Source organism: Polyergus mexicanus, unplaced genomic scaffold (genome assembly GCF_030449975.1).
Source record: "Polyergus mexicanus isolate NDT 795.1 unplaced genomic scaffold, iyPolMexi1.0 SCAF_10, whole genome shotgun sequence".
NCBI classification, from domain to species: Eukaryota; Metazoa; Arthropoda; class Insecta; order Hymenoptera; family Formicidae; genus Polyergus; species Polyergus mexicanus.
The window spans coordinates 8,717,091-8,743,211 of NW_027223330.1; the positions used below are offsets into that span (position 1 = coordinate 8,717,091).

Genomic DNA, 26,121 nt, shown 5'->3' on the forward strand with positions numbered 1-26,121 from the left:
TATGCATAAATTAAAGTGAGTTTCTCAAAATCAAAAGTTTGACAGAAGGCGCATTTATATGACACTTGAATATTTAAATATTTAATTACGTAACCGGAAATTGAAAAATGAAAGATCTGAAATGAGATATTTACCGAGGACAAAAATCTCTCATTTACAACAACAATTCCGCTCTGTTAGAAAGACTCGATCGATTCCTCGAGGGGTCGGGGCGGGGGGGGGGGGGGGGCTGCTCATCGATGCGCGCAGAGGATGATGATTCGTAGCTAATTCGCATAATACTGGCGGAAAGAGAGAGAGAGAGAGAGAGAGTGAGAGAGTGAGGGGGGGGGGAAGGGGCGCGCGGACAATTTCCATGAAAGTGAAAACACCGAGAGCGAGAACTTTCTTTCTGGCTTCTGTTTTTACTTCCTGTGCGCGTAACCTCGCGCTCTCCCCGCCTCCGTTGCATTTCTATGCACCTTCTACTCGACTGCATTTACGTAACTCGCAACCGCGAAAGAAAGTTTTCACCGCGCGCACGCGCGGGGGGGGGGAGGTTAACATCCTCTACTCTCCCGGCTATAGTATTATCGCAACGCATTAATAAATCGAGAAACGGATGGTTTTTTTTTCTAATCGAGGAAATGTCACGTGTACCCTCACGCGAGAGAGAGAGAGAGAGAGAGAGAGAGAGAGATTGGTGCGTGATTAAACTCTTCCCATCTTGTCGCGCTTGTGTCAACGTCCTTGCGTGAGCACCGTCCGCTCTCTTTTCCGATGTCACATGGCGCCGAAAAGGCAACTAGATTTGTAAAACGTACGGCGTTTATCGATAACGGGAGAGCAAAGTCGTGGCAGAGTACGAAAAGTGCAAGTGGAACGCGTAAACGTATCGATGGCGGACGAGAGCGATACCTCGGACGAGAGCTTAGATGCGGGAAGTGACAAGTTCGATCCGTTAAAAGCGTTATATTCGCCTAAGATGCGAATAGAGCCCTCGGCGCCGATCTATGACAATATTTCAAAATTCGAGGCCATGATGAAGGGCATCAACGTGTTGACGAAAGTGCGTATCTCTAGCCACGTGCTCGCGACATGTCAATTTCTAACCTGCGTGCATCCTCGCGAGCCATAATCTAATAAAGGAAAATCGATCAATCGAAATACTAAACGTGTTAAATTATAAAAAAAATCGTGAAATTGCCCAGTGAGTCATCAATTAAAGATCGAAATTAATATTTATAAAAAGTGTAGAAGCATCTCTGTGCAATGCAAGCGTACGGTAATCTAACCTAACCTCACTTAACCGCTAACTTTACGCTATAGTAGATTTTAAGAATTATTGAAGCTAAAACGCGTAGAAACTCGGATACTTGCAGCTTAGGCTTAGAAATGGATTCTCTCCATGAAAACCGTGAATCGTTCAGCTAAATCTGTAACATGCAGAATACCTAGAATGTATTCTAGTATCTTTGAGAGAGAGAGAGAGAGAGAGAGAGATATCCCAGAATTAGGAGAAATTATATATAGAACCCTGAAGATGAGAGTATATATATATACGTTGTAAAATTGTGTAACTCAGAATATATATAATTCGAAAAATATGAAATGAAATATACATGAAAAATTAGCATCTGTGTAATCATGGAATCATCGAGTCCGCGATTCGCGGAATAAAAAAATGTCGTAAAGTTTTAATCCTAAAACGCGGAAAAAAATCAGCGTCTTCTCGGGATCCCAGTGAGAATACGACGGAGACCATCGGTTTTGTTCGATTCGTATTTCTATTTCTATCTCTATTTCAGAGTAGCAAATCGACCGTGCCGGAGTCCTCGAGGCAGAGATTTTTACCGCATCAAGGTAAGGAAACTCCGTAAGGATTCGCTCGGTTCTCGATTTACACGCGGCTTTCGCGCGTCTCGCGAGAGATGGCGATCGCGTGCAATTGTGAACAGCTGGAGAGCTTCCATTCATAATAAGTTGGCGTAGTAATATCGAATTTCGATAGGGCCCCGTTGTCGCGGCACCAACGGGTACGAATCCGCAAAACCCTCTCCTTCATCGACATTTCCTCGATCCCTTTAATCGATACGCACAAGTATTTTATTCATCGATGCAGAAGAATAAGTACAAATGATATTCTCGCTAAGAATCGATCTATTTGAATTTTATCGAAAAATCTGTCGTCAAACTTAAAAAAACATGCCAATTCACGGGGGCTATTGTACACGTAAACTTTATAAGAAAAGATCGGACATATAAACCGATTATCTCGCTGATCGAGAGACCTCGGGATGCGCGGTCTCACTCCGGTATGTCGAAAATGAAATCTATCGTTCGTCGTTTTCGCGCCAAGCAATGGCTCGCGCTCGTATATCATCCGCCGGGCTCTTATATTCCGGATACCGTGCGCGGTGCACACTTTATTTACGGCCTAACAAATACCACGAAGGTCGCCGCAACGGCGGCTGCGTTAGTCGCGCGTGGAATTTGACCTCCGCGAAAGTGTGCGTCAACTGTGTTTTCTCGCCTCTGCGAGACCGAGACCGTCGTCGGCGCGTACAGAGGCTTCCCATTGTTTCCTCTCTTCCACGGCTATCTTTTCTTCTCCCGCGATATCTACAACGTCGCGCGAGTACTCTCTCGCCGGAAGAAAATGATGGTGAGGAAGGCATCTTTCTCTCTCTCTCTGTTAGCGAACGCTGCGCGAAAACGTTGCGAATCTTCCGAAAGCGACCTTGCGAATTCTAAGCGATAACCGTTAAATTTGCTCTTTGAGGACTGAAATCTTATTTATTTGAACAAGATCTACGCGCAAAACCCTCGCTTTACGGTTTCGGTCAGTATTTGCGATGAGGAAATTTTTACGAGATTTGAGGAATCTAAAATCTAATTCGCTTTCATTATTAACATCTTTTCTTCGCGCATCTTTAAATCTCACTAAATATTTCAGCGGGTTGAAACTATTATTTTTTTATATTTAATCGCAATGCATCGGGAGAGCAGGAAATCGCTATGGATTTTTAATGAAAAAAGTCAACTCTACACAGCCAGAAAATTCTGATCGCCTTTAGAAAATGACAATAAGGAAATAGAAAAAGGAGAAACCATAATTTATATGAGAGAGAGAAAGAGAACTTATAAGAAATATATTTTTTTCTTGGAAACAATATAATTCTTTACATCTTTAAATCTTTATAGTCCTTCTATGTATGTCCACATGAATAGCATCGTAAAGAGAATTCGAAATAATATTATAAAACCCAGAATATGAAAAGAGTATTCTCTCTGTGTATTCTCTCGCTAAATAAATAAATTATATCGCTTAGAAAAGTGGCAAACAATTTTCTTACTTCCAATATACGTCGAGTCTTCTCTCGCGTGCACGTGTCAAATTATCGAAGATTAAAAAATCGTCTTGCTCAATCATTATTAAACATGTGTGTATATTTTGGAGATTCACTTTTTCATACCTCGATCCTCGGATAGATACTAACGTGGTAATTGGTCTAACAGATCGAAAAATTCCATCTCCTTGGAGAGAAGTCGGACGATCATAATTACGGCCGATCTGATATTCGCGCTAACGCAACACGTTATATATCGTACGTATCTCGCGGAACAAAACGCTTCTTTAGTCGTTGGAGTTCCGAAGAAGTCGGGGCCAGAGATTCCAGAGATGAAGATGGAAGCGTAATCGATGCTTGAGATTATCGCACGGAAATGAGCGGCGCGTAGGAAGGGGGGAGGAACGGGGCTGATGCTGGACGGCAAGACGCAAAAGTAGCGTCTTCGCACTCTTGCAACGCACACACCCGGGGGAGAAGTATATATCTATTGGCCGGCGGCCAATTACACGAGGCAGCCGATAAATCACGGATCCCTGACCCAGTGCAGTTTTATATTTACCGACGACACGGTGTGTGCGAGAGGAGCACGGTCACGCAGATTCTCTCTCTCTCTCTCTCTCTCTTTCTCTTCGTCTCTCTCTTTTATTATTCCGCACCTCTATTTGAATCGTGTGCCTCGCTTCTCTCGTCGCTGCTCGTTTCCCTTCTCTCGGTCGCGCAAAAAGAAGCAAAGGAAGCGAGTGACAGAGAGGGAGGGATGCCCCTGTCGAAGGGGTGGAGGAGAGGCATCGCTGCGGTGGTCATGCGATTGTGCGAGCGAGCGAGATGGGAGGTAGGCTGTGTACGTGTGTGTATGTAGAGAAAGAAGAGGGGGCAATAATGTGTGTATGTGTATGTGTGTGTGTGTGTGTGTGTACGTGTTCGTGGTGCGGCACTTGTTGCGCGCCCGGACGTCGACCTCTTGCGCTCAACTCGAGGCTCCGCGTCGCGGCGCGTCTAGGGATGCTCATGATAATACCATCGAGATACTGTCTGAATATCGATGCCAAATTCTTTTGGCAATCGACAAACTTGTCTCTAAATTATCTCAGATTCGAATCTTCGAAAGATGAAAAAATTGCGTGTTGAAAAAATTTTTCCCTAGCTCTATATTTTTGACATAACGTGGATTCTCTTTAAAACAGTTTGGAAATAGTTTTTCAAAATTACTCATAATAATTCTAACGTTTCAATCGAAGATATGACAAATTTTTAGAAATCTTTAGAAAGGAAATTTTTAATTTTTACAATTTAAAAGACATACATTTTTTTTTTTTTTTTTTTACAATGTACATGCAAACTCTCTAATGTCCCTATTAAAATCGTACTTATATACGGACTATACACGATTATCTCACCAATAGCTTTATACAATCGTCAATTTCTCTTTTTATTAACAATTTTGTCGCGATTATTTGTTTCTTCGATCGGTATGAGGAATGTTTTGCAGCTTGCGAAAAAATTATAAAACGACACCGACATACGCCATACACACATGTATCAAAAGGCAAAAAAAGATTCGATCACACTTGAGCATCGCTCCGCGCCGCGCATCGAAGAGACTGACTCTCTCTCTCTCTCTCTCTCTCATCTCTCCCGAGCGGGAAGAACTTGGCGCGCCGCGGCGCAACCTCAAAAAGGTCGTTCAGCTTCCGGCGATCTCGTTACGGCCGTCTCTAAATCCGTTCACGAGCGAGCAAGAGAGCGTCGCGACGCGACGCGCGTTTCGCGAGCGTATTTCGGAGGTCGACGCTTCGATGATCGCGGCGAGAAGAAGTCCGGACGCCGTCGAAAGTCACGCGCAGCGTTATCGAAGCCGATCGTGAACGTGTCCGGAGAAAGACGGGCAAGGGGGGGGGGAGGGAGAAAGGGAGAAAGAGAGAGAGAGAGAGAGAGAGAGAGAGAGAGAGAGAGAGAGAGAGAGAGAGAGAGAGAGCGCATCTCGAGAGCGCGCACTTGTTGCGCCCGGACATCGACCTCGCTGCCGCGGTCGAGCCACCCCGCGCTCGACTACGGGGGGAGGGGGGGGGGTGCGGCGGCCCTCGAACACGTTCCGCCGGAACCGCGATTTTTCCCAATCGCGGACACGCGCCGGCGAACGAGAACGCGGCGTGCGTGGCTGGAGGTGGAGGGTGCCGCGATTCGTCAGGGCTTACGCTTTATCGCGTTAGATATCGCTATATTCTTGTTGGTTTATCCTAGGTCTTGGCTTGGATATCCGCGTTCGCGCGTACATACTTCGGTACGCGAGATATTCAGACGGCGATGTTTACGTCTTGTAATTATGTCAAAAGTACGCGAAGAATTCGGAATTCGGCAGATAATATCGATAAATATAATTCACACCGTAACCAATTCAAAACAGTCAATATAATCGACAAGATCGTCGATTTTCAAAGTTCAAATATAGGGGATAAAAAAACTTAATAAATCTTATAATACGATCGAGTTTCACAATCTGCCGGACTAATCCTTGTGCTAAAATCAATATTTTCATTTGTATCCTCTCGAATACATAGATCCTTTTTCCAAAGATGATTCTCCTCCCCTCTCCCGACTAAACCTCCTTTCCCATCCTATCTCGATCGAGTTAAGCCTCTCCGCGATCAAGTCTTCCCGATCTATCGTAACGTGACATACATATGACTGCGACAGGAAACGACACCGGCGACGATGATGATGAGGAGGAGGAGGAGGAGGAGGAGAGGAAAAAGAGGCGGCTCCTCTAAGTAAGTATCTTAGTATCCGGAAGCGAATTTCGCTCTCTAGCGGCGGAGACTCCCGGAGTCCGCCGCATCGAGAGAACACGTACACATGCATGCGCGTATACTCTCGCTTATGGCACAAACGCGATACGAGGCAACGACGGCAGCAGCCGTTCGCCTCGAGTAACGGAATACTCGTCGATATGTTTTCTCTCTGCGATTCTCTTGCGCAACATTCGCGCGACAACGCGCGGCGAGAGCACGGCGTTTTTTCCTACACATATTCCATTCCTCCTTTCCTCTGCTTCTCCTTTTTTTTTTTTTTTTCGTCAGCTGCGGCTCCTATTTGTACGCTGCTTCGAGATAAAAAGACAACCCCTCGCTCGTCTCGGTTCATCAAACTTCAGAGGAGGGAGGGGGGAACGCTTCCGGTTTCCCCGCGCGCGCGATCGATTCGACTTTCCCGAGAACCCCAGAGCGGACGACTCGACTTCCCCCCGAGTTCCTATTCCACGCGCCACCCGGTACAGTGGACGATCCAATTTCTCGGCACCGTGCTCGTGTGTAACCCCGTATACCCGCCGCCTCGACCTATCCCAACGTAACAGATGACTATCGGGCACGAGCCGAATCCGAGACAGCCAGCCGCGCTCTCGCCCTTTAAAATCTAGAATGTCACCGGCATTTCACAGAGACTCGTATCACTGCCGGATTTCGAAGAAGCGTGATCGGATTTCACATTATGATTAATGGATTTTTTTTTCATCTCGTTGTCGAATCCTGAATCTAGAATTTTAAAACGTTCACGGATATTGTTGCATTTCGCGTCTCTTAATCTCTTCCCTATCGATCGTATATTTTTTTCAGAAAATTGACACGACGAAATAGAAGAAGAGAGAAAAAAAAAGTCTAATTTTTGTCTCTTTTCTTCTTCTTTATCATCTTTATCATAGTAATACAGTCAAGATAGAGAATTTCGTTCTTGCGAAGATATAAAATACTTTGCGTTTACACATTTGCTTTATGTCGTACAGTTTTCTTGATATTTTTATACTCTGATAAAAATACGACAGTGTCGCGAAACTCGATACTCGGACAGAGGTGGTCGTTAAGATTCGCGAATGCTCGAGGAGGCAACGAGAGATGATTCGGTCGAGATTATTCACGGCGTAATTCGCCGAGGATCGCGGGAAAAGGTTTCCGCCGCGCGTTCCAGTATCTTACGATCGCGCGATAATTACGGTTTACCGCATCGCGTAAGGCCAGCCTTAATAGGGACCGGTCGTAAACGCGCGGCGGGAGGGGGAGGGGGAGGGGGGAGAAGGCATGTCAATTAGGGCAGAGCATCCCCCGGGCATTCGAATCCGTCGATTTCGCGAACGGGCAAATCGAAAGCTTACGTCGAAACGAAAATTCGGAGATCCCGGATTAGCCGGATCGATCGCGGTCAGGAATCTGATCAGGATCGATAGATCCCGCGAAACGAGAATTCTCTTTTCCCTTTACCTGTCGCACGCGTCATCATGACTCCTTTCTTCGATCGGGAAAGGACAGGAAAGAGATTCGCTACTGAAATCCCGATTATAAATTTGCCTTCCTACGAACGCGATCCCCTCTCCTCGTTTCTTATTACTCGATTAATTTAGTTGCCCCACGTATACGCGTAATGTGTAAGAGCAAAACTCAATCTATCCTTTCCGAGATTTTCAGCAATGTTGAAAAGTCTCTCGTATAAGTTCAAATAGATATGGCCAATTTTTTTATTCTTTAGGAATAAAAAAAAAATGTCAAGAGTCTACGCTTAATTACAAATAACATATAGATAGGTAATAAAATTGTACTATCAACTTAAAAAATTGTAAAAAATTTGAGAATGCGAATATATGTGTGTATCCGCATACGTAAGAAAATACTGTAATTGAAAATTCAAAGAGTTAGGTAAGCGTTACTCTTTACGGTAGACTTTAAGAGTCTTTAAAGTTACACTAAACAGATAATCTTCCGAAATTTAATATAATTTTAATATAAATATCCCATTGAATTCTATATTTTCTCCATTTTCTTTTTTGCTATTTAAAAAAAATGTTAATTCGCATTGTTTTCGCGCTACGAAACTTTTACCAAGCCACGTTTAAAATATCCGAAAAATATCGTGTGTTTAAAAGATGTTACTTTTTTCTACCTTTTCTTCTTTCTTATATTTCACTTTGCCATTTTGAGAGATGAAAAAAGAAACGATCTCGCCAAACTGTCGTAATCGTTTCCCGAAAACACAAGTTTCGAATAATCGCGCGACCGTCAGTGACTTCCTTGGATGTGAAGATTCACGAGGGAAGGAACATTTTGCGTGGACCGGAGGGAGAGGAGAGAAAGGGAACCGAAGGGCCTCGTCGCGAAAGTAACAGTACCTACGGCTAGTTCGCGTGAAGCAAAGTGCGCGGCGTGCCAGCTAGCGCATTTTTCACCGTATTCGAGTATACAAAATGTGGCTTGAAAATGAAGCATTTTTCTCTCGATTAAAAGTATCTTGAGAAATTTTCAGGAATATTGATCCTGCCACGGTGATGATTTAATCGAATGTTTCTTCGCGTTTCTTCAACGCAGCACGCTCTGTCTTTGTACGCAAAATAATTTGACATTCGGCCGAAGAGAAGATTAAAAAGATGATTTTTAATCGAATCAAGTTCTCTCCGAGATATTTAAAATTTCCTCCGAGTTCTTTCATTCTCTTTTTCGTCCAACTCTCGGACAGATCGTCGTCATCAGATACCGACGATACAACCATCCTGAATTTTTCCCGCTTCGGCCTTTAACGTCTCTCGTTATGGAATACATACTGGGACGCTACGTATGGCACACCCCGTATATTCGCGAGCGGCGTGTATACGCAACGGCGGATCGCGCGGCCGTGTGCGATCTCGCGGAAAACGTGTGCGCACGTCCGTGTGTATACGCGTGTATGTATATACCCGAAGAGGTCTGGTGGCTGTTGCTCGCCTGCCTGCCTGCCTGCCTGCCTGCCTGCCTGCCTGCTTGCCTGCCTGCTTGCCTGCTTGCCTGCTTGCCTGCCTGCCTGCCTGCCTGCCTGCCTGCCTGCCACGGCTCTCGGGTGCGCTGCCCGATAGGACATTGAACCCAGCGCGACTCAACCTGGGGATCATCCGCGGGTACAAGCCACGCCGCTACTCTGCTCTGCGAACTCTCGTCCGTCCGCCCGCCAATCTTTCCGCTATATTTCGTTCGGCGCTTTCGACGAGGGAGCGAGGAGGTGAGGGGGGGGGGTGTCTCGACCCCCGTTCTCCTCCTCCTTCCTCGACGAGAGAGCCGTCAGTTGCCCACTTGCGACCCAGGTTACTCTCCGGACCAGGCGACTTTGAAACCAGAACTGCTCCTTCGCACGCATCGCGCGCGAACATTATCGCAGGTGAACAACACGCGAGACATACAGCCGCCCTACAGATGTTCGCGGGGCCCTTTCTTGCGCGCGTCGCAAACGCGACCGAGAGACGAGATGATCGAGAGGCCGGAAAATCTCGAGCGCGCGCGTTCGGTCACCGAGAAAGAGAGAGAATCTTCTCCTACAACGTGTGCTCGGTAAAATAATAAAAGAAAAAATTCTGCGTACATTGAAATAATACATGTATTTCTTGTGCCAAAACACTTAATCGAATTCTATTGTGTAATTATGAAAGTTTCAAGATTCGATAACCCTTGGTAATTTAATCTTTACGTTAAACTTGTCTCTCAAATAAAGCGAACGCCAAGACTTGGATTGCACTTTTAAAACTTGATCCTCCCAAAACCACTTGTTTTTTCTTCATTCGTTGCTTGTTAATTATTTATCGCGAAAAGAATCCAATAAATTGCAGACTAACTGCTTTGACCAATATAGAGTTTTACTTTCTTCGTAAAAATTAATATTGAAATAGCATTTCTAAGCCACTCTATTTACGTTACTTTATATTTTTTTACAAGTTACACACGTTGTCATTTTTCAAATAATTTCACAAGCAGAGCTTGAAAAACTTTACTTTAAGACAGAATCTTATCTTGAAGCACTTTCATACACTTGTGTTTTATCGATACTTTGTATAACATTTTTAATATTCTAACGTAAATAAATATGACAATCGAATAAATTATTTACCTTGTTTGTATTTGATTGTAGCAATTACTAACAGTCGTTGACAGAGTTTCGAATTTGCCTAGTGTTTCGAAATCCTCGCGTCTTTTTCTTGTAGACTTTATAAAATAATCCGGCTTCAGATTGGGTTTCGTTCGACTCGAAGGTGTATTGGAAACTGCGAATTGCAAATTACAATTCGAGTAAGGCTCGCCAAAACATGTATCGTGCAAGTGTTTGCGCAATTTGAATATCAATAACGATGTGTCTCTACAAAGTATAGATAACAATGTAAATCGGATGCAAACAGGAATGATTCTGTCCTTACAAATTTCGCAAATCATTAACGTTCGATATTAATTGCTGATGTTTCGCGCGGTGACATTTCGCGAAGGTCGCGTTTATCGTGAAAACAAACTTTGCGCAAATGATAATAATATTTTTAAAAGTCAGACGGACCTTCGTTTGGAAGAACCGCGCGTTCGAAGGTCCACTTCTTTCAAAATCGATATCACGAGTGCGAAAGACCTCAGTAACTTTGTAATCGCGAGTATGCGTATATGTGTGTGTGTGTGAATGTGAATGACAAACTCGCGATACTTTTCAACCGATAATATATTTGCGACATAAATATTATGTCCTTCAAAAATTACACGATTTAGTAAGTCGAGTGATCGCTAAAAACAATGTAACGTATGCTCTGTTTCCTTTTAAAATAATGTAAGTATTATTTGTTTTTAATCGATGTTTTATAATGATGAAATCGCTACAATATTGAATACGTTACAACATCAAGCTCTTTACGGCCTTTTATAATTGCAGAAATTATTTATACAATACTGAGAAAAATTGTTGGCAAATTTGTCTCGTTTCTTAATAAGAACATAATCAAATAAGTTAATTTCAAACAAATTTAAAAATAAATTTAATGTTACGGATCAATAAATATAAATTATATATCATATGCTTGTGAAACTGTATTTCTCGAAATAAAAGGCAAACCAGATTTATAATGTATAAACCGTTCTCGACGATTCAGTCGTACCTATGGTCTGGCGAAAAACGCGTTTATCGAACACCCTGTATATACAAGCTAGTCCGGAGGCATCAGACCGTCTTAAGGGGTTAACGAACGTGTGGCAAGAGGTACGGAACACGCGGCGGACACCTACGTGGGGCTCACCCTGCCTAGGGAAGGGGCGATAAAGTCACCGTTTCGCGTTCCCTCCCCTCGCGGTCACCGTGCGGTTGCGATCCTAACGGTTCCTTGCACGCGGTTCACGCGAACGTGAACGTTCTCTGGACGCTATCTTCCGCGGCGAAGGAAGATCGCGTAACAACGAAGGAAAAACCGCCGGAAGGTCGAAGGTAGACAGTTCGCTTATTCCCCCGTCTCTTTTCTTCCATTCCCTCCGTATCTTTTTCTTCCCGCCTCTCTCTCTCTCTCCGAGATAAGCCCCGACTTATTCATTATAGACGAAATAAAGCGTTCCCTCTTCATTCGGCAGTAAATTGCATTTATTTCTCTTTATAATAACAACAAGACGATGCCTCAGTTTCCGCTTCCTTTGTAAAGATTTATCGTGAAATATCCGCATCTCTCCGTATATCATATGGATAATCTCGGAAGAAGCTGTTTTCTAGAATTATTATATCTGATCGGGAAATAATCGTCGCTCGTGACACGATCGTTCGCGACTTAATTACGAGCGAGCGTGAAACGCTCCGAGAGAGACGCTCCGCGCCGTCGATCCTCCACCTCCGCGACCGGGCAGCGCAATTCGATCGCGGTGTGATAGTGAAAGTGCACGCGGAAAGGAACAAAGAAAGGTGGAAAAGAAGCGGAGCGAGCGGCCTTTAGAGGTGGTATGAAAGTTATCGGAGAAAGCCAATTGGCACCGTCGATCTCGCTCCGTGCATCGCTCCTTCTGCCACCTCTCGCGGCCGAATTTCGAGCACGCGGAGAAAATAAGTGCACTCGCCTCGCCGAAGGCTTTTACGTAACTCCGTTCCTCTTTCCGCGCGACGACATCAACACCGGCTCCACCGAGATCCCCGTATCCCGCGATATTGTGAAGTTGCAGAGTATCTATTCTCTGGATATATATGAAAAATCTGGATTTCTCAATTTTTTTTTTTTCCTCCGGAGAAACGAAGGAATTCTCGTGGAATTTTATTAAGAACTTTATCAGAGAATTTTCTAAAATTTCTCTTCGATAATACTTGTATATTGTAATACTTGATAATACTTGATAATATTTGATATTGTAATACTTGATAATACTTGATAATATTTTTATATTGTAAACAATTGGAAATCTGTCGATAAGTTATAAAAAGAGTATCTGTTTAAAATGTATTATATATATATATATATATATATAATATATTTGTGTGTTCATATAATCATCTAATAATTCAATGTCTTAATAAAATATGAAATGTGTAATATATATTCTTTTTATTATAATGTTTCTAGTGATGAAAAATGAAAATGTTACGTAAGCGAAAAATGCTTATCTTATGCGAAAGCTATTCATTTTTCTTTTCAGTATATTTGCAAATCTATCTACTTGACACTTAAGCGGCTCTGTGTTTTTCCTTTGCACGAGTAAAAAGCGTTAGAAAATGTATACAATAAAAAAAAAATGTATTTTAGAAAGTTCTTTAAAAGATTCTCTTTATCTGGAATTTTGGACAAAAATATTCTGGAAGATTAGAAACTTTTCAAGGAGTTTTTTTTTACAAGATTTCAATGGACATCCTGAGTTAGATTAACGTTTTTACGGTACACATGGCATTTCAAAATCAAATTATCAAACATCGCCTGTATGTTTCATGAATAAATAAGATAAAGACATTTTATATAAATAGGTCCGGAAACGCTTTATTATCTTCTTTTTTTTTCAATATAACGTGACAATAAAACAGTTTTGGATCTACGTTTATATAATATTTTTTTCTTATTTCTACTCATAAAATATATTAACAAAGTTTCGATCGTTTAATCTCGAAACATCTTGTATACGTGCCAGATTAAAAAAAAAAAAAAAAAAAAAAAGGCTCGGAGCTAAAAGCCTTCGAAAAACTTGAGATACCGATGTTCTTCGTTTAATAGCTCTAGAGAAAAATAATTATATGCAAAGACTCTTTACTGGAAATAATCGAAAATTAAGCGTCGGAATATAAATGAATGTGGAAGAACACGTTTCTTCGATTAAATTGCGATGGAATTTATTTAATTCTTATTCGTCGGAAAAATAAATTTGCAACGAATGATGTGTGTATGTGTGTGTGTGTGTGTGAGACTCGTCATGATTGATATCTTAACTTATCATTGGCATGAGCAAAAAAACATGTGTCAAGTATCTGATTATTAACATGTGAACGAAAAAAACAATAGCGATATACGTGATATAATAAAAAAATTAAAAGAAGAATATTATTAATTTAAACTATCGATACAAAGTTAAATTCTAATTGCGCTTGCCATACACATCTCATTGATTTACGTCAAGAAGGAGAAAGATAAGTTTCGAATCACCGCGTATAACTACATAAGCGGATACAAGAGCGGCGCCCGGGTTAATGAAGCCCTCGTGGCCGCGTAAAGTCTCTTCGTCATGGCAAGGAAGGAAAAAAGGAACAAGAACTGGAGAAGCAAACGACGCGAACGCGATGCTATCGGCTCTCCTCTCCTCGCGCGATGATTTGTCGAGCGAGTCCGCGAGACACGAGAGAGAGAGAGAGAGAGAGCATAAATTCTTATTAACGCGGTGTTCCAACGGCTCGTAAAAGTCCATCGTCGTAACCTGGCCGGATCTCGAGACTTCGGATAGCTTCGAGTATAATACAACTTATAGAGAGAGAATAGTACAGTTACTCGTTATAATTATTATTAATAATATATAGTGAGAATTAGACAAGATGCACTTTACTTTACGTTGCATCGAATATTTTTAATTTTACTTCACTCGAAGTATCGATCGGATCTCATATATGGTATATATTAATTATTATTAATATATACGTTATATAAAAATATATGAGATATATTGCACTATTAATTAATTTGTTATTATTAAAGTTTTTATTAATGATATTTAATATGAAATGAATTCTCAATGAAAGCGACATTCCAGTCCTACGATCACCTCCTTCCTCTTTCTCATTATATGCACGAAACACGGCAATTTGCAATTTATGATCAAATAATTAATTTTAATATTACGAGATTTGTGTATCTCAAGATATACGATTTTAAAGTTAGATAATAAATATTCCGAAGCCAACTTAAAAACGAAGAGACTCTCTTTTTGATTTAATCTTGTTTTCTAAAGTTCAGCAATAAATCGCTTGTAAATTCTTAATCATACATATGTATGTATATGAAATAGATAGATTTTATATACATATTTTCTCTTGGAATTTTAATATTAATTCAATTAAAATATCCACATTGAATGACTGTTTACAGAACCAGTGCCCCGTCAAAGACGCGAGCGGAAGAATGTACTCTTAAAAATGCAAAAGACCATTGGTCCGTTAGGAATGCTTCACGGATGCATGGAGAAGAGAATTCGGATTAGGGTAGGTCATGTCGATTGATCTTTCTTATAAGTATCAATTTATGTTTATAATCATACGTAAAAAAAGAAAAAAAATTCAACGATTTTTTCATACAAATTTCCATATTGTCAGTAAGTTGTGTCAACGAATAATCCTCTTTCCGTTTCAAATAAAATCCTTAAAAAAATTACGTTATTACACCTGAAGTCATAATAATAAAAATAATAATAATAATTCGAAAACTAGCTTGTCTGTTTCCCCTGTTCCAATCTTCTGCCCATCTTTGAGCTCTTTTAAACAAAATAATGTATCGTTTTTAAATATTGTCATTCCAAAAATATATATTCTCCGTCGCGATTCTCCTTAATGAAAGAAAATTCCTTCTCTAATCCCTTAAATCATTGCCGAGGACGAAAGAGCGATCCTAAAAACGATTGTCGCACCCGTCACTTCTCTTCCATCCCCATCGACCCCCTAGCATTGTGCGTGCAGGCATACACACAGGTTGACACACTTTCGCAGCCGAGTGACACGTACGCGAACCCTTCGCGGGGGTGTTGGAAGGGCGACAAAAATCCTCCCTTCGTCGAGAGCCGCGACTCGACGGAGGAGGGAAAAGCCCTCGGGGGTCAACACTCGTAACCATGGCGACCGAGCGGGCGTTCTCGTCGTCTCTACTCACGTCCCTGACATATCGCCGTCGTGCGACAAACGATTCGACAATATCGCGGGCCGCCAAAAAGGGTCACACTGCTGCCCTAAAACTCACTCCTTAAAGCATACGTGCAGTTGACTTTTTTAGAGGAGTAAATTTTTCGAAAATTATTGATTGGTTGCACACGAAACTTTGCAAAATTCCGAAAGATCTTTCATTTGCGTAGAAAATGCTACGAGAGAAGAAATAATTAGTAAAACTTTTTCATTGTATGCATTTCGTTACCCCCGAGATGATTTCGAAGCTGTTTGCAAGGACGATATTTTTTTACACGCATCTTAATACGATTTCTCTAAAATTACTATTTCACGGCGATATCTCTTGAAATTTCTGAGAAAATTATTTCAAATTGACATTCTCAAAAAAAAAAAAAAAAAAAAAAAAAAAAAAAAAAAAAAAAAAAGGCAGCTGGTGCGCGCAGTCTAGAATCTATAATCCTGCATTCATAATCAACGTCTTCGAGATTTTACGATCCATCCGGAAGCGCATAGCTGTGGAAAGTTGTAGAATCGCGGCCGTGTGATGATTTCCCGCGACGCTGAGCGCTTAATGATTACCGCCTCGCGTTAAGGCCGCGGTTAATAATAGGACAATGAGACGGCGCGATGGAAAATAAAAGTCAAATTGATTTAATTGGGCTCTCTTCCTGCGGAAGTGCCGCTCCGCGTCGGATATCTTCAACGAGGAGAATAGACTTTTCGATTAGTCTCCTTCCGCGAACGAAACCGAACCTAAATTGATCGCAATTATCAACTTTCGACGTCGAGATGTCGGTCATTTCTCGAAGATCCTTTTCGGAATCGCCGTCCTCGACGATAGATCCTAATCTTACACGACCTTCGAACGCATCCGGAAAGAAGATTTTTATCTTACGCTTATAGATCGATATCACTCGGCCTTCGACTGTTCAAATTGCTGAGGAAAGCACGCAATTGTTATTTTTTGTTTTTTGTTTGTTTGTTTAATTTTAATCATTAAGTCATTCAAATTCATTTCATCACGGACGAATAAAAGTGCGTTGGGGAAAAAATCGTGACGTTCGATTATGTTGATTGAACAATTGGATGTGATTAATATCCTCGAGATTTATTATTCTTATATATTGTTCGATATAAGTGCGAAGAAAAAATTAATTTGCATTACATTAACAACTTTGAGCTTCTATATAATATAATGTGGGATTATTTTTGTTTCGAGAAGTAAATTATACGCGATTTCGGCAGAATCGCGAAAGAATGTAGAATTTAATCGAGTCGATAGTCCCGAACAATTAATTAAATCGACTTTCATTTTCCATTACTTTCCAAGTTTTCCGGTCTAATTGAATCCACGTTTTGCATCGACCATCCGAATCGTCCTCGATATCTCATTGCCACAATCTTTCGATTGCGACGAAATCCTTGGATCCACGGTCATGATAAATCCTGACACATCGAGCGCGCAAAATTGTTGCAGTTCCAGAAGCAATGACAAGTTCCAATCCGTACACTTTTTGTACGATTTATTATATGAACATGACAATCAGATCGATGTCTCTTTAGCGGGACTATTTCGATGAAATAGAAAATATCAAACTATTTCAGATCAATTTACAATAATCGAGTGCATGAGCGGAATAGCTTCGTTTACTCATATATTATATCGATCTTTAAAATAAAAAATAGAAACACGTGGAAGGATTCGTAACGCGCGAGTTCCGGCTTGAAACTCGGCAAGGACCGAGCTCCTCGTCGGCGATCTTGAGGAGTTCTGGCTAATTCGTAGACATCAACGGCATTCGTTTAATGGATCGCGATGACACATAGTCCGTGAGACTCGCAATTGGTTTTCATTACGACAAAGCCGACCGTACGTATATCTGCGAAAGGCATTGAAGGGGGCCTTGCCTCGCCGGCCTGACTTCCGCCTATCAGACCGCTATCTTGTCTTTTGCGGCCGTATCTACGCGACAAGCGTTTCCAATACGTAACACGAGTTTTTAACGATCAAGCGCGATGTCTCATTACTGTATTTATCGTCCACAATATTGCGTTAAATATTACCAAATTGTGTGCAGCTTCTCTCGATTCCAGCGAGTCCGATCGAATACTTTAAGCGAATCCGAATTTAGGCCGAAGAAATATCAAAAATCTAATTTCTCAGATAGAACGTAATGGAATAAATTCGCGTTTATACTAAGTTAAAATTGAAAAAAATTGGGAATAGTATCTACTTGTACAGCTTTATACAAATTTACTGACAATATTAATAATAATTTGTGAATTGCTGAAAGAGTAACTAATTATATTTGCAACACACATATTTTTTTTTTTATAATATTAATTAGTCGTATAATACGCGACACGTTTCATATGAAAGTGTATGATATTTAAAAAAAACAAAAAAAAATCCGCCGATTCGCGTCTTACGACAACCTGCATAAATATTCGATTTCATCGAATATACAGATATTCGTAAAAAAAATTGCGATGATACAAAAAAAAAAAAAAAAAAAAAAAACCCGCAATATTACGATCGTGCTCCTTTACAGATTTATTCACGCGACATACATGATTCATATAATCGTACATCGCTGATCTAGAAGATATATATTGAATTTGATGAGTCAGATAAAAATAATTTATCATAGGAAAGTCGAGCAAATGCTTTTTGGCTTTTTGGTTTACTTCCCGTTAACACTGTTTGCTTTATCCTCTTATCTATATGCGATCCACACTCGATCCCAATTTATTCTATCGTTTCGGCACGATCATCGAAAGTGAAGAGAGAATGCCAATCGCGCCGTCTCTTTTCTCGTCAATGCGCGGCTTTACCTGGAATAAACGAGTCGCGCGTAATACTCGAGAACTCGTCGCGATCTAAAAGGAATAATCGCTCGTTCTTTGTGCACAAGGTCTACACCAGGAACGCGCGCGGCATAAGGGGACACGTGGAGGCATACGTGGCCGCCTTCGACAAGCACTGGAATCTCGCGCTGGAGGACTGCTTCGAAGTCTGGTCTCGCAAAGTCAAGAGGAAAGCGCCCGCTCTCGGTGTGTACACCATCATCCTATCGAGGTCTCGAATAATCCATCAAGGGTCATAATAACATTGTAAAGACTTTTAATTAAATTACCCTCTCGCGACTGTTCCTAAAAAAAAAAAAAAACGTTGATACGCGAAACTCGTTAATTTAAGATAATTTGTCTATATAGAGTTCTTTTTTATAGAATGTTATTCATTACGAAAATTATTTTATTTTTGTAATATCGATTTTTTTGTCCCGACATTACGAGACGTTTGCTGTTAATGGATTAAGTCGAGAAATGTTATTATTCATAATAATCGATCATATTATGTATATAAACAACCCCACGCGCGTTTCCACACTGCAGCTACATATTCTTTATATAGTATAGACAATAGAGAATTGATTATCCTTTATCGTTGAAATATCGAAATACTTTGTTAATTGAACAATTGTTAATTAAGAAACCTTTACGATAAAAGTTATAAAAGAATTGCAAAATAAACCATAATATCCTTAATAATAGCTTTCATATAATTCCGAATAAATCTTTCTTCAAGAAAATTGTGCGCGATGACGATTACATAATTATATTTGAATATTTAGAGCGAGCTCAAGCTCTAATTTTTGTTACGTTGTTTCGTATACGACTGCTTATTATTTTACAATTATAACAGTTTAATGTAACTGACATAACTATAATGGAAACAACTATAATAATCTTGTTATACGTTTCATGTTAATGATCACATTAATGTAAAATATGTTTCATATTTCTGAAATAATCTAGAAAAACTAATGATAGAAAAACTAAATAATATTTGCATAAAATGTTTACATACTCGATCGCGAGCATTGAGATTACATAGAGTTACAATCTTCATAATCATTACATTAGAACATTTCTAGTGCTTGATTCATTATGATCAAAGATAATTATATTTTTTAATCTAAATTTATTCAAGGATATAAAACAGAAAAAAAAACAAGGCCTTCGGTATCCTGTTTGATTCATTCACCGAGGCCGAATCTGTTTTCAAAGATTTTTTGGGAGAAAGAAAATACAACGAAATAAGTATCGCGAAATTTTCGATATGACAATAATAACAATAACAATGCCGTCGAACGATATGCTCCTTGGTTCGAAAAAGATTTGCGCGAGTATAATTTAACGCTTTTAAAATTCATATAAGCACGGCCTCATTTATCAGCAATTACAGATTCCCGGCGTCTTAATAATCGCCCTCGGTGCATAAACTTGTAGAATGTTATATTGCGCAATGCGTGGGAAAAAAACGCTTGCATATTTTTGCATCTCGCAGCGATATAATGCGACGATGCGTACGCGAGAGATCGAGATACTGATCGAGAGCTGGATAAAAATACAATGAAAAGTATGACTCCGTAATCTCCAAACATTTCTGAGAGGCCGCAGCGCGATTCGGAGCGTGAACGGGGATGACCCTACGAAAAAATTCATATCATGTTTTGTACGATGAAATTCACGCGTGTGTCCCGATGACGGGCAATAATGCTAAAAAATTCCGCCTGGTGAATCTTTGATATCACGCCTCTCTAACTCATGTAATTAATATATACACCTTTGTATATATATAATTGGTATATCGCACAAATTTAAAAAAAAAATAATATTTTCTAGTTTCATACAGTTTTTATCTCGTAAATATTTCAATAATTCCTTCATTTTAAAGATGCTTAAAATATACATATAATAATGAATTGAAGCAAAATTTTTTCCAAAATAAAGTTTTTTAGTTTTTTTTCCCAAAAAATTGAAAAATTACTCTTTTTACATAAAATATATGTATTGAAACAGCTGACGATTGCTTGATCGATAAAGATTATTTCTGGAAACTGTGTAATTATTTTTGTTTCTGTATTTGACAAATATGACGAATCTTTGGCATCGATCTAGTAAAGTTTTAATATGTAAAATGTGTATATATGTGTGTGTGGGGTTTGCACTCGAATTACTCATATAGAATAAGTATACTATTAATCGTATATCTTGTCAGCTGATAATTCGCGCACAAAGGAATCTGAAATTCACAAATTTATCTCTTACAATCAGTTTGTTTGTCGCCGTTCGTTTGCCATCTGGCATCGGCGATACAAAATGACATAGACAATTCGATTATCATCGGGTCATAATTGACGAAAGTCGCTTCAACTTTAAATTATTTTTTTAAATCTCACCGACACGCGCTATTTTCTGTTTCTTATTATTTGTTTGATTATTTCGAGTAATAGTCATTCTTATTAATTTGCATAAATCAAACTAACAATCATCATTCATTCGTTTAAGCGGTCTTTAAAAATTCGTATGTAATTCAAAAGTGCACGATGAAAAAAAAAACGAAACAATCGGACTTTATACTTTTTACGTATTTTCCTGAGTCGCGAAAATATACATTATTCGTTTAGCTCGATATATATATATATTTTGTGTTCGATTAAAAATCCGTTGAAAAATCCTAGTCTTTGTCGAAAATTTATACGGTAAGCTTTTCGCTGTCGGTCTGATCATGAATGACTTCTACTACTCGCTCGCGTCCTTCGATTCGATCTCTCTCGTTGGAGTTACTTTCATTTTTTTTTTCCACATGTACTATAACAAATCTTTATGGAGAGCCGTACACGATGGTCGCGAAAGTCAGTCGGCGACTTTCCGCCAGATGGTCGAATAATAGATTATTCAACGTTATCAGTCGCTGATCGATTCAGAAGCGTGCTGCTCAATCGAAAGATCAACATTCAAATTTGTCGTATAATCGCGCGATGAGTATTCGTTTCAAATTCAATTACTACGTGTTGATATCGCGCGGGTGGCATTCCATTCTGTATTCCTTCATATTTTTATTTTCGATCTCCGCGCGTTTGCACACTAACTTTATCATTTGATCAATTATCACGATCGAATTAATTTTTTTTTTCCAAAGTTCGTTCCGCAAAGAAATTCCGTAAATATCTTATCATTGAGTAAAATGCAAAATATATAGATTATCTGTAGAATCTTTCAAGAAGTATCATTTATTCGGGATATTTTTATAAAACTTATTTGTTTATTACGTATGTTTTTATATACTGAGAGAAACGGAAAGGAACTATTTTCTCGTACTATGCGAATATGTATACAGTGCGCGAAAGTTCGACATTCAATATTTCTATTTCTTCGATCTGATGATCGAATTTTTTCACGCCCCTCGACCGTCATTTTTTCACAGAAGAATAACATTTTACTCATCGCGGTAAAACTGATTCACTTTTAATCCGTGGGATCCGTGGGATCACGGCGTTCCTCTCTCGCTACGCGAATCGATAGAGTTTAACGAACTCCGGGAGTACGCGCGCGCGCGCGCGTGATCCGCTCTTTATTTACACCGCGCGGCAAAAGGGCGGTAGCCAGAGCGGAGAACAGAAGAGAAGGAAGGGTCGTCGTATCGCGCGCGCGAAGGGGGATAATATATCCCACTAAGGTCGCCGCTTTGCGGCAGGAGAGCAAGGACCGACCTTGACTATATTATATAGTGGTCGCCGCTCGCGCGCCTTCGACGAGGAGAGCCCCCCCGCTCGAGGAAGGGAGGGGACGCGGGGCGGGTGCCCTCTCGCGCGCGCGCGCTTCCTCGCTCGTGTTTCTTCTCTCCTCTTACATCTTTCTCTCCGGCGTGCTGTTTCTTCTTCTTCTCCCCCTTCTTTGCCTCCGACTTCCTTCGCGACGTCTCTCGTAAGTTGACTCCCACGCGATGTTTCCCCGACGCTCCCCCGCGTCCCTTTTGGCCTAACAAATTTCCTCTTTCGTCCTTTCTTTTTTTCTTCTCTTTGCCACGTGCCCTCCAACCTTCGGCCTCCCGTTTTCATTCATCCGTACCGGTCGTGTCAAGCACGCGATTTCGTCGAACTTTTTACATCGAACCTTTCGTTTCTATGTACAAAAAATTGTTCGGAAATTCGTTGGCACCTCTTTAAACCGTAGATAGGAAGAATCGAAAGGTACAATAAATCGATACACGTGATGATACTGATATCTTATCTATAAGCGAAATATCACCCGAGAGGAAATTCTTAATCTTAAATATTCAAGGTATATTTTTAAACAAAATTTCCTATTTAACGAAAATGTATGATTTTGTTATCCATTAGCACGTATTCGAGGAAAATATTATATTATAGGAAATATTGTAGCTTTGTTAGTTTAAAGAAATTTCAATTAAAATAATGGATAAACTTCGAAAATGTATAACATTCGCTGGATAAACTTTCTCGAAATTTCCTTCAAAATGTGACCTACTTTTCCGAAGATTGAAATCGAAATTGTTCTCCGGATTACATATTGCGCGCCTTCTTCATTATTTTTTCCAAGAATCGTCAAGTGGCTATCAACACCGCTTAAAATCTATCAATTTTTGTCAGACATATCGGCGTTTGCCGATTGATAAAGAAACATTTCTTTATTAATAAAAAGCTTTAAATTCTTAATTAAATCTAAAAACTTCCCGGGATATCCGTTGTGGTTTTTTTTTTTTTTTTCATTTACAATTTAAACGAACTATCCCTGGAGGAGATTAAGAGGCAGCAAGATGATGCGTTGCGTGGCAACGTGAGGAAATAGGTGACAGAGGACCTAAACTCTTTCCTCCGTCGTCATATTTATGGCGATCTAAAAAGCGACGCCACGGGGGCGGCGCGTGTATACTTTTTCTCTTTTTCTCTTTTGGCGCGCCGAGTTCAGGGCTAGTTGGCCTACTGACGTACTTCGGGACCGTATCGCGAAGGGTCGCGAGGTCGTTGATACGTAGCTATGGGAGGGAGGGTGGAGGGACGACGGGCGACCTTGAAGAACAGCCTACAGGATCGATGTACACGTGTCCTGTTGGCTCCTGCCACCAATCGTCCCCTTCCGACCCTCTCGTGGCTCTTCCGTTTCCTCCCTTCCTCGCACCTCACTCCCTCCCCCCCACGCACTTCTACAGACACGTGCTGGTATATAAACAACCTTCCCAGACTTTTCTCGTGACCCCAGTGACATTTTCATTCCGTGCTTTTTCCACGACATCAAATACGTACTTTCAACAGCATTTCCGGTCAATATCTGTCGTATTCGAAACCTGAAATTTTTATCAAAAATTGCTTATGCAACGCATCTATAAACTCGTTATTCTGGAGAACTGAGAGTTTCGAATTATATCGATAAAAAGTTGATCAGAAAATGTTTTAAAAAAACTTGTGATTAAAAATGTTTAATATTACGTCAATGTGTTAAATTTGTAATATCAAATTTAACATCAATTTTGAAAATATTATTAAATTGTTCTGAAAATATGACGATCTCTGTTTACGTTTTCAGTAATCTATAAAAAATGTACACTCTCGCAAAACGTCGACAGAAAATCATAAGCTCTTAACGATATATATATATATATATGTGTAACATTCTAAATGAAACATTTTTATAATACATAAACGACAGAATTTGACAGGTTGAAATACGATTGCGTCGGTCAAACTGACAAGTATTATTCGCATTTACGCGCGCTCGTATTCTCGTGATCGAATTTCTAAAGAAGCCGTCCCGTTAACTAAAAGAAGGAAATATACATCGCGAGGACTCGACAATGCATTTTTGATTCAGGTGATGCAGTGAAGGTAGAGGCGGCAGGAAACGGTATCCCCAAGACGGTGGTAAGGAAGGAACGAAAAACGGAGACCTTGGAGAGACACGTGCCACAGATGCTGTTGAGGGGAGAACAAGTCGCTATAATCATCAAAATCAATTGACTATCGCCATAAGGGCCGTTCCAAGCACGTGCACCCAATCGTATAGCCAATACAACGACAATTTTTCTCTCTTATCTATCATCCGTTATTTATTCCTTCATGTTAAAACTCGTACGACTATTGTACGACAAATGTCTCGCGCTAATAAGTTCATTCGCGCATGAAATCCCCCTAAATTGTACGATTTCCGGCGATTTTCGAAATTTAATAATCGAATAGCAAACGCCAGTATCATCTGGTTATGCAGCTGCATTGTGACCTGCATAATCAAAATTTTCACTCGAGCGATCCATTTGTCCACCCCTCTGTATATTTGTAATAAAAAAAAAATTTTTTTTCTCTCCAAAATACGTAATATAATAAAATTTAATGTTTCTCTTTCCCATTTATTCCGTTTCTTCCCGTTATAATTGATTTTCAACACGATACGTATATATAGAGGCATACGTATTATTATGCGAGCCCCTGAAATTATACGGGGAATCAAAACCTGGAGGACGCCGAGAGAAGACTAGACTCTCTCGCAACGCGGATGTAAAGGATTCCGCCGACAAGAGTGAAAGAAAAAGAAGAAAAGAACGTCGAGATGAAAAAAAGAGGGGAAAAGAGAGAGAGAGAGAGAGAGAGAGAGGGGGGGAGGGAGAAGAGGAAGAGATCAATCTACATAGTCGACGTGGCCTTCGGGCGTGCGTATATACGGTAAGCTGCAACGCGGAGCAGTAAGAGTCGATAAAGAGAATCCGCTCTAATCCGCGGATCGCGCGAGCATCCAACGAGGAAGTCGAAGGCGGCGAGAAGAAAGTCAATTCGCGATTGTCCGGCGTTCCACCGTGACTAACTCTCACGCACCGCGACGAGGGGACTGGTTTTTTTTCCCTTCTAGCACTCGTCGCCCTCGTAAATGTCTCCTTCTCTCTCTCTCCTCTTCCCTATCCCTCCCCTCGAATGAAGCGGAATGCGTGTTGCGAGGAATAAGAAAGTCACGATGTGTTGAATTACGGTACCGGAGCGACGTGCCGTCGACGGACGGATCGGCATTCGCATGAAAACGGCACGACGTAGACGATTAATATTCCTTGTTCGCTATTAAAGCGAGGAGAGAGAGAGAGAGGGGGGAGGGGAAGGGGGAAGGATCGATACTTTTCGTTTTCCAATTAATTTCACGCGATTGTAAACGTTTCCAGGAATTTTTAGGGAACTTTGAAATGAAAATAGTTTTACATATATGGATTTTCATCGATAGCGAATGAAATTATTGGAGAGATCTTTTAATTTTTAATTGTTTTTTTTTTTATAATTATGGTGTCAATAAGAATAATTTGCAAATTTATCATATTTATGACATATGAATTTGTTTTCCATTCTTTAGCGAGCATTACCATGATAATGCTTTCTTAGAAAGAAAATGATGTAAAACTGATATATGCAGCGAAACCTGAAATATAATAGCATGTAATGAATTAATGAATACATAAATGGTGTGCGTAAATATATTTGTTAAGTGCGCGCGGGACTTGTCCTAAGCATGGCGCACTTTCTCTCGAGCGCAAATACTAAAGGCCAATCCGAGATGAATATTGGGGGGGGGGGGCTGTTTCATGATCGGAGAGAAACATCGAGATTAATACATAATTATAGATATCAGTCCTTTCTTACTATCTATCGTCCACGATTGATATTGACCAACACAGAATCAATCTCTTTGGCATAAAAATGTCAAGATCGTAATAATTCTTTCGAATTATAAACGACTGCAGATTAAAAAATTTTAACTTCCCACAAGACAAAAAGCATATAGCAAAATTTATCTTTCGTTTAGTTTACGCCGACCTTTC

At 40.3% G+C, this 26,121-nt stretch overlaps 3 protein-coding genes across 7 annotated transcripts in view; 1 reads left to right on the forward strand and 2 right to left on the reverse strand.

The window, feature by feature from the left end:
* Nucleotides 1–26,121, reverse strand: part of LOC138937209 (ERI1 exoribonuclease 3) — a 181,367-nt gene that overhangs the window by 137,063 nt on the left and 18,183 nt on the right. The gene's annotated exons all lie outside the window — the stretch shown is intronic.
* The window catches only part of Eip74ef (Ecdysone-induced protein E74), a 186,508-nt gene that overhangs the window by 119,733 nt on the left and 40,654 nt on the right, over nucleotides 1–26,121 (reverse strand). The window lies entirely within an intron of this gene.
* Lsm11 (U6 snRNA-associated Sm-like protein LSm11) lies at nucleotides 575–24,663 on the forward strand. Its single transcript, XM_070303231.1, has 5 exons — nucleotides 575–1,048; nucleotides 1,788–1,842; nucleotides 14,677–14,789; nucleotides 18,377–18,515; nucleotides 24,141–24,663. Exons 1-5 carry the CDS (start codon nucleotides 878–880, stop codon nucleotides 24,284–24,286), a joined length of 624 nt encoding a protein of 207 aa, XP_070159332.1. The 5' UTR covers nucleotides 575–877; the 3' UTR covers nucleotides 24,287–24,663.

What these genes read in the sequence shown, in the direction of transcription:
- Lsm11 (XM_070303231.1), top strand. Translation starts at nt 878, where the DNA reads ATGGCGGACGAGAGCGATACCTCGGACGAGAGCTTAGATGCGGGAAGT. An exon ending in GCATCAACGTGTTGACGAAA is followed by an intron (nt 1,049 to 1,787) that starts GTGCGTATCTCT and finishes TCTCTATTTCAG; the next exon opens with AGTAGCAAATCGACCGTGCC. An exon ending in AGAAGAGAATTCGGATTAGG is followed by an intron (nt 14,790 to 18,376) that starts GTAGGTCATGTC and finishes TTTGTGCACAAG; the next exon opens with GTCTACACCAGGAACGCGCG.